We start from the raw sequence: 12,397 nt of genomic DNA on the forward strand, positions 1-12,397 counted from the left end.
GCATGCTTTGCTGTACAAGTGTACATTTCACTATAGGTGTGTATAATGCATCAATGCTAGTGGCCACGTAGCCACAACTCCTGCAAGAGGACCTAATTGAAGACTAAGACACCAATGATTACTGATGCAGACAATATCAACCAATTAGGAACTGCTGCTTGGAAGAGATGCTTGCTTGGAACCAATGGGACACAGGTGGAGGGTATAAAGGGTGCCCCTCGTGGATTATTAAACTAGTTTGTGGCAGCATTCATAAGCGCTTGCTGCAGTGTTCTCACCTGCTCCAGGAATCTGTGCCTTTGTTTCAGCACTACCTCATCTCCAACCCTCAATGGCAAGGATTGGATATCGGGTAGTCCAGGGCACAGGCAGAATTCCACAATAAAACCAAATTTAAATAGTCTACAAATCTATCCCCACAGAGGGCACTAGAAGGAAAGCTACAACTGAAAGAGGCTAACTATTTACTACTCTAGTTGGCGGTATGAACCTGAGAGAGCAGAGCCTAAAATGGGGCAGACTAAAGTCTCATGCAATAAAGAACTTTATTCAGAGCATCAGACAATGTATACTCTGAGGTTAAGAAAAGTCACTTGAGTAAAGTTTACAATCATAAGAACAAGCCACATGTGGCACAAGCATATTTTTCCATAGGGGCATATAAACAAATAACCCGAAGCCAGTTGTAAACAATCTGAAGGAAAACTCATTAATATCTGCTACACCTGAAAAGGACATGAAAGCACATTCTAAGAACGACCCATGTTATGAAGGAACAGAGATTACAAGACTCTTGATTACTTGGAGTTTTCTTACAAGGTCTGAGAAATCTCACACAGCTTCATTCATATGCTGGGCTCCAATAGTTAACTACACCCAAGAAAATACAAGGAATAAATAATCCCAGACCAACAAATCAAGAGGGGAAACACACATATGCAAGCACAAACATAACAATAAAACAACAAACACTGCTTATTCTTTCTTATTAATTCTCAATGTCAATAGTCTCAATTCCCCAATAAAAAGACAGAGACTAATAGACTGGGTATGAAAACAGGATCCATCATTCTGCAGCATCCAAGAAACACACCTTAACATCAAGGATAGTCATCACTTCAGAGTAAAAGGATGGAAAAAGTTGCTATAAGCACATGAACCTAAAACCCAAGTTGGTGAAGTCATTTTAATATCTGACAAAATTGACTTCAAACCAAAACTAATTAGATGATGTAGGGAAGGACACTACATACTCATCAACAACCAAGAGGATGTTGCAATTCTGAACATCTATTCACCAAATGCAAGGACATTTAAGTTCATCAAGAAACACTACTTCAGTTTAAATCACATATTGACTGTCACACACTGATACTGTGAGACTTTAATACCATACTCTCACCAATACACAGATTACCTAGATTAAAAATTAAACAAAGAAATGCTGGAGCTAACCCAAAGGGATCTAACAGATATTTATTGAACATTTCAATCATACACAAAAGGGTATACCTTCTCTGATCTTATGAACTTTCTCCAAAATTTACCACATATTCAAACACAAAGGAAGTCTAAACAAAATAGAAATAACTCCCCGAATCCTAACATATTGCCATAGATTACAGGTGTATACCAACAATAGAAAAACAAAAGAATGGGGGGGGTGCTTACAAAGCCATGGAAACCAAACATCTATCTACTTAATGAAAAACGGGTCAATGGGTCAAGACAGGGTCAAGACAGAAATAAAGAAATTAAAGACTTTTTAGAATTCAATGAAAATGAATGCAAAACATACCCAAACTTATGGGACACAATGAAGGAGGTGCTAAGAGGCCAGTTCATAGCACTAAGTGCCTACATTAACCAAACAAAACCACAGAGATTTCATAATAGCAAATTAGCATCATATCTGAACATTCACGAAAGAAAGAAGAAATTACACCCAAAAGTAGTAGACAAGAAGAAATGATCAAACCCAGGCTGAAATTTGTAAAGTATAAACAATGCAAAAGAATCAATGAGATAAAGTGTTGAATTTTTTTTTTGAGAAAAACTGCAAAATCAAAATACCTTTATCTAAATTAGTTAAAAAGCAGAGAGAATATCCAAGTTAAGAAAACTGGAAATGAAAAGGCAAACAGAACCACGGACATCTAGGAAATTCAGAGGAATTGTAAGGACTGGAGGGGAAAGTGTGCCAGCTGTGGCGAGGTTTGGAAGTGTCTAGCCATTGAGCAGTAAAGGCATACTGAAAATAAGCCAGCATATACATGTCTTTTATTCGTGAATCCAGGGCTCTTGGGCATGTGCAGAAGAGGGAACATAGAGCCGACTTTAACAAATTACCTCTACAAGGAAACTCAAATGTCTGAGAAACACTAAAAGAAATATTTAACATGCTTATACATGGAGATCAGCCGTTAAGTCAATGATGACCAAGCTACAGTGTATAGACTCACAGAAGTTAGGTATGGAGTAAGGGACTGAGAGTGGGTGTAGGCACAGGGGTCCAAATAGTCAACATCAATAAAACAAGTGACATTTTATGTTGGTGAGGATGTAGAATAAGGGTGGGAATAAAAACTTATAGCCACTATGGAAATCAATGCAGTGGTTCAGGATGATGAAAATCTATCTATCCCCAGACCCAGCCATACCACTCTTGGGCATCTACCAAAGGACCCTTTTTCCTATCACAGACACACTTGTTCAACCATATTCATTGCTACTCTATTAATAGCAGCCAGAAATTGGAAATAACTTAGATGTCTCTCAACAGAATGGATAAAGTGTGGTATATTTACACAATGGAACATTATTCAGCTGTTTAAAAAAATGTAATTAGCAGGCAAATAGATGGAACTAGAAAAAAAAATCATCCTGAGTAAGGTAACCCAGACCCAGAAAGACAAATATGGTATGTTGTGGAGAGTCATTTTGGCACCCCTGAACAGTTGATTGTGGAGTATTATTAATTTTATCCCAGGACATTTTGGGGCTAGCCAAGGCAGGAATCTGTCCTCTGTGCTATGCCCAGCAAGGGTTATTATCAAGCACTTCTGCATCTGTAGCCCTAGGGCAGGTTTTAAGAATAAGGCTTTAAGGAAGTACATTTACATCTCTAGTATTGGGCAGGGCCCTTTAGAATGCAGCATAGGGAAGTACATTCCTATTTGATGCTCCAGGCTGTATCCTTAGTAATGCAAGGTGATTTTGGAATGTAGGCACTGCAGTATTCATTCTTGTCTCAAGACCTTTTCACCAGACCTCCAAGATTGTAACTCATTTGATTCCAGTCTCTGAACAGTTGTTACCATTTTTGCATGTAATTAAAACGGCTTAAAAGTGGACAAATAAACAAAGGCTTCGCTTCAGCCAAGACCGCGAAGCTGGCTGAAGTCATATTGCAGCTTTTCTTTCTTTTCTTTTCTTTCAATCCTCACTACAGTTCCGGAGGACCTGTGGAGAGTCCGAGCTGGTCTCGGACAGTATGTACTTGCTTATATGTAGATATCAGCTTTTAAGTCAGTGATAACCAAGCTACAGTATCCATATAAGTTATGAATAGAGTAAGGGGCTGGAAGGAGATATAGGCACATAGATCTCTTTAGGAATGGGAAATAGATAGTTATGAATGAATGTGGGGCAGGATGGGACAATAGGATCAGTGGGAGTGAGAAGAGGAGGACAAGGGAGGGAGTATGGAGTGAGGCAGCTAAAATTGAGGGCCATTTGAGAGATAGTATAGAAACCTAATACAGTAGAAGCTTCCTGAAATATACACACAAATGAAGGCAATCTAAATGAAACTGCCAAAATTGGGGGAGATAGAGCTCCAAACATCGAACTCTCATTATCAAATGAAGCTTTCAGTACTGGAACTGGGTCACATCTAATTGAGCTTTTGACCAAAGGGTTCCCATAGGAATCCAGGCTGTTGCCAAGACTATAAGTTGCTCTCTTCAAACTAATGGTAAGTTGTTGAAGACAAAACCAATAGAACTCGTTAAACATGGTAAAGTTGAGCTGGTGCCTGGTAAAGTGAAATATGGAGCTTTCACTTCTATATGATGGTGTCTTTGGTACAGTAAGGCACTTTGGAAGCTACCAGAAGAGAAATTTAATCACCAACCCATCCATGAATGCTTTGATCTGCAATGGTGTACTGCTTACAAGATATGCTCGGGCAATGGTGGCACAAATCTTGTAGAACTAACCAACCAAAATCTCATTTGACTTAAGGGCCCCTTCACAAGATGGAACTCATCCTAACTATCTGGGTGACCAAGAAACTGTGACTAGATGGCCCAGGTACCTAGGGTAAAACCAAATCCAGCTGTTTTAAGAAACAAAACAAAACAAACACACACACACACACACACACACACACACACACACACACACACACACACAAATAAAAACCCCCACAACTAAACTCCCATTGACATTCTTCTAGACTCAGATCAGTGCCTTGCTTAGGCACTATCAAAGAAGCTTCCTCTATAGCAGATGAGAGCAAATACAGAGGCCCACAGCCAGACATGATGCAGAGAATGGAAGACTTGGAACATTCAGCCCTAAAGAGGATGCTTCCTTCAAATCCCTCCCCTCAGAGCTCAGAGAACCAGCTGAAAAGGACTAAGAAGGGTGTAAGAGCCAGAGGGGATAGGGACACCAAGAAAACGAGACCCTCTAGTCAACATGACTAATGGTTATATGAATACCGAGAACAAGATGCATAGGGCTGCACCAGGTCCTGTGTATATATTATGGCTTCCAGGTTAGTGGTTTGATAGCATTCCTGAGAATTGGTCTCTGATTTTTGTGCCTTTTCTTGCTCTTTTCCTTCTGTTTGTTACTCTTGTTTAAATCTGCTGTGATAATTTTTGTTTTCTCTTATTGTATTTTATGCTGTTATATTTCATTACTATACCTTAGAAGCCTGTTTGTTTTCTAATGAGAGACATAAAAGGAGTGGATCTGGGTGGGAGGGGAGACAGAAAGAAACTTCGAGGAGAAAGGGGAGGGGAAACTATTTTATATTACAAATATTTTTTAATTGTATGAGTATATCTTATTTTTATTTTTACATCCATTCATTCATTGGAGAGTTCAGTGGTTTTTAATTTACACTACTACCAGTAATACTAAGAATATTTGGGAACAAATATTCATAATGTAAATGACTTTTTCATGGATAATAAAGAAGTGGAATAAATAATTCCACTAGGTAAAGGAAGTGGAATTGCTGAATCATATGGCAATTCCATGTTTAATCTTCTAAGGCAAAGTCAACCCCTTCTCCAAAGTTGCTGTAGCAGTTTACAGTTTCGCCAACAGTCCGTGAGGATTTGAGCGGATTTCACAAATATGTGACAGTACTCATGCCAGTCTTGGTTATGGCCAATCTAGGAGTATCTACCTATGGCTTCGATCTGTTGGATGACTTATGACTGTCACCTTTCTGTAAGTATGGTTCAAAGAAATATCAACTGGAACCTTCTAAATTGTCCTTAATGGCTAAATTTCTAGAGTTCTTTATAGATACCTTGTAATCTCTGTTCATATTATAATTTATAAGTATTTTATTTGGGGCTGTGTTGTCACCTGATGGTATCCATATAACACATTTTATTAAACTTTTATGAGCTCTTCTTGTTTGTATTATATTTAAAATTCTATTCACTAGTTTTGAGTTGCTTAAAACCTAAACTAAGGGGGCCTGGAGTGATGGGTCAGCAGTTAAAAACACTGGCTGCTCATCTAGAGGACCCAGGTTTCACTGCCAACACCACCATGGCAGCTCTTTACTGTAACTCTAATCCCAGGGATCTATTATCTTTATTGTAGCAACTACATGATACAACAAAATTTATCCTTTTTACCATGCTTAAGTGTAGACATTAGTGGGATAATTATTCACATTGTTATATAATCTCTAATATCTCCCAATGTTTAGTAAGCCCCAGTGTAGTAAGTTTTTAAAGAGGAAAAAAAAAGTTCTATTCCCAGACTGCTTTGGGTATTTCTGGTCTCTTATATTTTGATATTAGCTTTAGAATTAATATGTCAGTTTCTGCAACAGAAGTATTGAGATTTGATAGTAATTGCAGATAGTGGAAAACCACTCTTCTATAAAGACAACATTTCTTCTCACTCATTTTGGTCTTAATATCCTTCAAAAGACTTTTACTGTTTTGGTGCAAAAGTCACACACTTTTTTGTTAACTTAATTTCATTTTTGTATTGACTTTTGCTACTTATGGTGTGTGTGTGAATTACTTAGGGTTAATTTGTAAGAGTTTATAATTTACAAACAGAGGGATCTTTAGTTTTCTTATTATTTACTTCATTTTCCTGCCTAATTCTCTGGCTGGAATTTCTATTACAGTGCCGAGCAGCAATGCTACAATTGAAAACATCAAGCACAGTAGGCCGGAGACTGCAGTTCTTTACAACCTGCTTAGAAAGTTGGTTCTTGGATGGCATTTAAAAAGCTGGATTGCAGTGAGGTTTCCACCATCATTACACGAAAATGGCTCGCTACCTCCAAACTGGAATACAAATAAGTGTTTACTATGTTTTTCTTTTGGGAGACTGGAAGTTGGTGCCCACTAGGTAGAGGAAATTCTGGACTCCTCAGTTTAAGAGGACACTTTAGACATGCTGTTAGAGAAAATAAGTATGTCTGATTTTGTTTTATCTCTTTCTGCTGGGACAAAGCAGCCTAGTGAATCAGCACACCTAGGCCAGTTTTGCTGCCCTTGTTAGCATATGTTGTTGTCACTCTTGAGCTTAAGGGTAAAGCAGGTAATCTTTCAGCTCGATCTTAGCTAGGATCACAGATGCCCCTTATCAAGATGATAACATTTTCTATTCTTTTTCATTATTATCTTGAGGAAAAAGACCTTATTAGTAGCTCAGCCTGATTTCATGATCACGGTACTCCTGTCCTCGTGATGGGATTGCAGATACGTGTCATCACTAGTATATTCTATGTGTAACATTTATTTTTCTTTTCGTTTCAATCAAGAGAGATTGCTGGATTTTTTTTTTTTTTTTTTTTTTTGCAGTTATAGATAACGTAGGTTTTGTCCTTTGTTCTACTAACATTCTATTACATTCGTTTTTACATATTAAACAAATCACACATTCCTAGAGTAAATCAGGCCCAGTCTCAGATTTCTACTACAGAAAAAGACCAAATAAAACACATAATTTTACACAATGCTCATAGCTGCTGCTAAGGTAGAAAAAAATGGTTTACTTAAGAGCAAGGTGGAAGGGTGTATGTGAGTAAGGTTTATTAGAGATAATACCTTGATCAGAAATTTGAACAATGAACAGGAGATGTTGGGATGGAGATAATTCCAGGTGGAGGCAGGCCAGGGTAACTAAACATGGTTACAGGTAGGGACAAGCTTAAGTGTCTTAAAGTTATAGCCTCAACAGCAAGATATCCGCAGTAGTCAAAACAGTGTACACAGCAAGAGGAAAACAGATGATAGAGGGAGCTTGTGGAGCACCGTAGAGAAATTCCAATTTCTCTACAGTTGTGAGAGCAAAGCAGAGAAACACATTTTCTCAACCTGTAAGACATCTTTACCCGCCCCCTTCCTTCATCCTGGAAAATCTAAAATCAATTCTGGGATATGATTCTCCTTGCCCGAAAGGCTAGGCATCTCTAGGCCTCTGGTACCTTAGTAACTGAGAGATTACTGATTTGTTTTGGGCTGCCAGAAGTTAGTTTCCCACACTCTTGTTATCGTTGTAGCCCCAGTAGTGGTGGTCACTTAAGCAGCATACAATGAAAAGAACAACCCTCAACCCTTCAGCGCTGCCAGCTTTGGCTCTTTTCCAGCACTGTACACAGAGGCACTGGGCATCGGCTGCCCAGGGATACTGGCAGCATCATTCCTGCAGTTCACTCTACCACTGAGCAGGGCTTGCATTTCAAGGATACAACCTGGACTGGGGAAGCCTTCCGGGAGACGCGTCCCCCAGGCTTCCAGGTGCCGGCTCCTAATCTCTACTCCTGTTTGCAGATGCAAAGCAAATATCCCGGAACTCTCAGCACACACTTGCCCTCTGCGGACAGGTCCAGCTTAGCTGCAGTCCAGTCAGCACCTCTACCTTCGCCCTTTCCAGCCATTGTCCCAACTCCACTCACCTAGGATGCGAGTTACGCCCAGGGTCAACTTCTCAAGGTGAGGCTTGCTGCCGGCTTGCAGTGGGGGCGGTGTCTCCTCCATGGCACGCGTCCTCACTCCGCGCGCGGTGGCGGCGGCGGCCCCAGTCCCCGGCGCCGCCGTGGACAGCCGGCCCGCCGGCTGACGCGCCCGACCCCGCCTCAGGTCTGCGGCCGTCGGACTCAGGGCATGCCGGGAGTTGTAGTTTTCAGCGCCTGAGGGCTCTGCCAGGAGAGGATGGACGGCCCGGGCGGCTTTGGCACCAGCGGTTCCGCCCGGCGCTCGTTCCCGCGACCCTGGCCCCGGCCTCACTTCACATCTCCGCAACCCCGCCTCGCCTCGGCCCTGAGCCTCTCCCCTCGCCGGGGCCGGAGGCGCAAGCGGGGGCGGGCCTCTGCGCCGAGCGGCCAATGGGGACCGAGCCTGGCGGCCGGGGCGTGGCGGCCCCGACTCGACTCCTCGAGTGGCGGTTGTTTCAAGATGGCGGGCGCGGCGGGCCCCTCCCTGCCCGGCTCCGCGTTCTGGAGCCGCGACTGTATCCTTTGCCCCGCTGCTAGGGGGCGCCGCGCCCTTCTGGGTGGCGAGGGCGGGAGCGCGAGGCTTTATGTGGGCCAGAGAAGCGTGGCGCGGACCCCGGGATAGGGATGGGCCTTTCCACTTGAGGCTGAGTACCTGGCTCTCCCATCACCTGGCGACGAAGTGTCGCTAGGTGGGAATTCTGGCTCATGGGTAACCCGCCCTCCTTAGCCGCGGGCTCTGCAAAGATGGCCTGTAATGGGGGCTGGAAGCGCCCCTCTGCCATGCAGGAGACCACTGGCTGAATGAGGGTGCAAAGTGAGCTTGTAGTGGTAGGGAGAACAAGTGTGGGTGGACACAGTTGCTAGCTGGGAGTCTTTTTCTCTTCATTTGGAATTACCGAGTGTACAACACTAGGAGCAAATCAGGTGATTTTATTTGGTTTTTGGTCTCCTAAGGCCCTTTAGTGATGCTGCATTTTTCTAGCGCGTCATTAGGAGAGGTGTAGGCTTTACCGGGACAAATTCTGCTGGGGCTAGTTAGGGAATAAGATAGGAAATGCCTGGAAGCAGTGTTGATATACCAAATTGTGGGTCACCCCTGTTGGAAATTGAAATTTGGGGAATGTTTTTGTTCAGGAAGCTGTGAAACTTTCTAGCCACACAGTAATTAGAATTCCTAGTTCAGTAACTGATGAGATTTCACAGTGGTTCAATCCTAGGATTAGGTTAGCTGTTGCATCCTAACTTTCATCTGGGTTATATACTTCCTAGCTGTAGGGACATTACTCGGAGAGGAAATGCAATCAGTGGTTCTGAGTGCCTGCAAAGAGGCCAGTTGGTTTGCTAGGAGTAGTGATGACATTGTTTTAGGCATTACTGTTACCTTTGGCAGAATCATTCTGGACATCTATTCTACTTAGCTCCCAGGGAAACTTAGAAAATTTTATTACCCGTTTCCTTTATTGAGTTACTTAAGTTAGAGTTTCATGTGTGTGGAGAGGAATACTTTTGCATTCTGTGCTGCTGAGTGTTTAGAGTTGTGCAATCTCTAAACAGAATTATCACTTGTCTCTGATAGGTGGGTGAGAAGCAAATGAAATCACCGACATGTACTGTAGAAGAAAGCATACCAATGCACTCTCAAAGCAAATATTTTTTTTTTCCCTTTACCTATTAGAGTCAAGAAACAAATATGTGCATTAGAACCACTGTACTGAATTAGAAGGTCAGGAAATCGGGATCAGTCTTTTCCTTAGGAAACAGAGTTATTTGCTTATAACAGCTAATGGTGTTTTTCTAATATAGAATGAAGGTGGTAGCCTTTGCTTTTGTTAGCAGCCTTCCGATTATTTATGTAGTTGTAACACTCACCATTTGTTATAGAGGTGATGATATAATTTCCCCCCCCCCCTTTTTAAAAACTTTTCCCCATGAGCTGAATAGTTTCCGTAAAGTATAAAACATTCCCATCTATCCACTAATGATGAGAAATTGAAATTGTATGGGAAAATGTGGTGGTAATTATGGTCTATAGAAATTCAGATGTAAGAAAGGACTTGGCAAGTTATTGGTATCTTCTGTTTTCCGAAGGCTTTTCATCTAATGACCAATTAACACTCAGCCAATGCTACTTCCATTCTATATTTCCATAGTGCATACAGATATGTAAAATTGCATTGTTGCTGACAATTTGCTGAAAAAAATTGTAAGTTATGAACCATTTGGTCTTTGGATCTTGACTTCTTTCTGTCACATTGATGATCATTTCCCAGACCACTCCACAGTAAAATGTTCCCCAGGAAAGAAGACAAATGCACCTGTGATCGGTATTCTTTGCATGTTATTAAGCAAAAGATTTTTCATTGCTTCAGTTAAACAATTAAAGAGATGTGATTGAGAGATTTCACAATTTCTAACATATGAGAGAAGATAATCGGTGACTGCTCATCACCTTTAAAGAAAGTTGCTTGTATGTCCTGCAGTTTGATTTAGCAGTGCTATCTGACACAAGGTTTGGCATGTTGTGTATAAATTATGAGGATCCCACATTGCATTTTATGGTTCAGATCATCTAGTAAAATAATCTTACGGTTCTGAATTTATTTCTTTATTAATCTATAAAGTTCATAGTAATGATATAAGTGGAGACTCTACAGTATCTAAATTTGGTTACTAATGTATACTTGCTGGATTAACAGTATTAATAATAATATTAACAGTTTTTGACTACAAGGGATTGGCCCAAAAGATTGCAAAAATGATCATCTCTGCCATTGAGATTTTAAATAAAAATAGATGAAGACTTTACATTGATGTAAAAGGAATGTATCTGAAAGTTTGTGGTCAATAGTTATTGCATGCCTGTGTTGCTGGCACATGGGTCTCTATTTGGAGCGTTGGAGAACAGTAAGCAGTACTTGGCTTCTTTCTCTCACATGCTGCCTCCTCCATTCTACTTCTGCCTCAGCTCCCAATTACTACGTTCCTTCTGGGAGGCAGAATGTCATCATCAAAAGCACTTTATAACTTGGTGTAGTTCTTGTTGAAGTACTTCTTACTAAAGAAATAGAGAAATAAGGTGGGATGTAGGTCCAATATCAACTTGGTTACTTGTTGTCCCTTTGACCTTTCTTTTAAAAATACAGCTTTGTAGGGACATTCTGTATAAGTTAAATATATGAGTTCCTAATGAGACAATGTAGTTATATGTACTGGAAGAGACAACTTCTAATGCTATTTTTTAAAACGTTTGTTGAAATTAGTAATTAGAGTTGTTGGGATTATATTTCATAAAAATAAGTATCTGTTTTATTCCTTTGTGGATGGCTTAAGATAAACTAGGCATTTGTTTGTTTGGGAATGTATACAAAATTGAATATACAGGTTGAACACCATCATATATTTTGGTTAACATTTTAGAGAAATAAGGTTATGAATAAAAGAAATGCATGTATCTACTAATGGTGCCTCACAGAAAAAGACCAAAGAGTGGAGAGAGGGTCACATTTGGAGAGCATTGTGTGGGTTTTAAGTATCTATATGGTTAGGCAGTGAAGGTCTTGGTCAGAAAGTAATATATGACCAAAGGCCTAAAGGTAATGACTGAGTACATCTGAAGATTTTGAGAAACAGCTGTATAGCCAAGGAAATCATAAATGAAAAGGTTCTGACACAGGAGCTTGTTTAGTCACTAACAAATTAAAGGATGACAGTTGGACAAGATGGCTTTGTGTGTCAACTTGACATAAACTGGAGTTACCACAGAGAAAGGAGCCTTCTTTGAGGAAATACCTCCATGAGATCCAGCTGTAAGGCATTTTCTCAATTAGTGATCAAGGTTGGGAGAGCCCAGTCCATTGTGGGTGGTGCCATCCCTGGGCTGGTAGACCTGGGTTCTATAAGAAAGCAGGCTGAGCAAGCCAGTAAGTAACATACCTCCATGACCTCTGCATCAGCTCCTGCTTCCTGACCTGCTTGAGTTTCAGTCCTGACTTCTTTTGGTGATGAAAGGCAATGTGGAAGTGCAAGCCAAATAAACCCTTTCCTCCCCAACTTGTTTCTTGGTCATGATGTTTGTGTGAGAATAGAAACCTTGACTGAGATGCCAATAGTGAAGGGGAAGTGAAACTGAGAAGAGGGGTAGGGTGGAAGGATCCGAGCTTGAGTATTGTAGGTCTTGTAAAACTT

The 12,397-nt window shown here is 40.9% G+C and overlaps 2 protein-coding genes across 5 annotated transcripts in view; one reads left to right on the forward strand and one right to left on the reverse strand.

The window, feature by feature from the left end:
• The window catches only part of TPGS2 (tubulin polyglutamylase complex subunit 2), a 41,220-nt gene extending 32,741 nt beyond the window's left edge, over nt 1–8,479 (reverse strand). For 2 of the 3 annotated variants that reach the window (XM_080920369.1, XM_080920368.1), the window contains exon 1: nt 8,174–8,373. In XM_080920369.1, coding sequence (XP_080776495.1) covers nt 8,174–8,255 — 82 coding nt within the window. In that variant the 5' untranslated portion in view covers nt 8,256–8,373. Of the gene's footprint in view, nt 1–8,173 lie in introns of all 3 variants that reach the window. The other variant, XM_080920370.1, reaches the window with a different exon arrangement.
• A 166-nt stretch (nt 8,480–8,645) lies between these two features.
• Nucleotides 8,646–12,397, forward strand: part of KIAA1328 — a 251,252-nt gene continuing 247,500 nt past the window's right edge. For both annotated transcript variants that reach the window (XM_080920366.1, XM_080920367.1), the window contains exon 1: nt 8,646–8,727. In XM_080920366.1, coding sequence (XP_080776492.1) covers nt 8,673–8,727 — 55 coding nt within the window. In that variant the 5' untranslated portion in view covers nt 8,646–8,672. The remainder of the gene's footprint in view (nt 8,728–12,397) is intronic.

The sequence above is a fragment of the Micromys minutus genome (assembly GCF_963924665.1).
Source record: "Micromys minutus genome assembly, chromosome: 8".
Classification (NCBI taxonomy): Eukaryota; Metazoa; Chordata; class Mammalia; order Rodentia; family Muridae; genus Micromys; species Micromys minutus.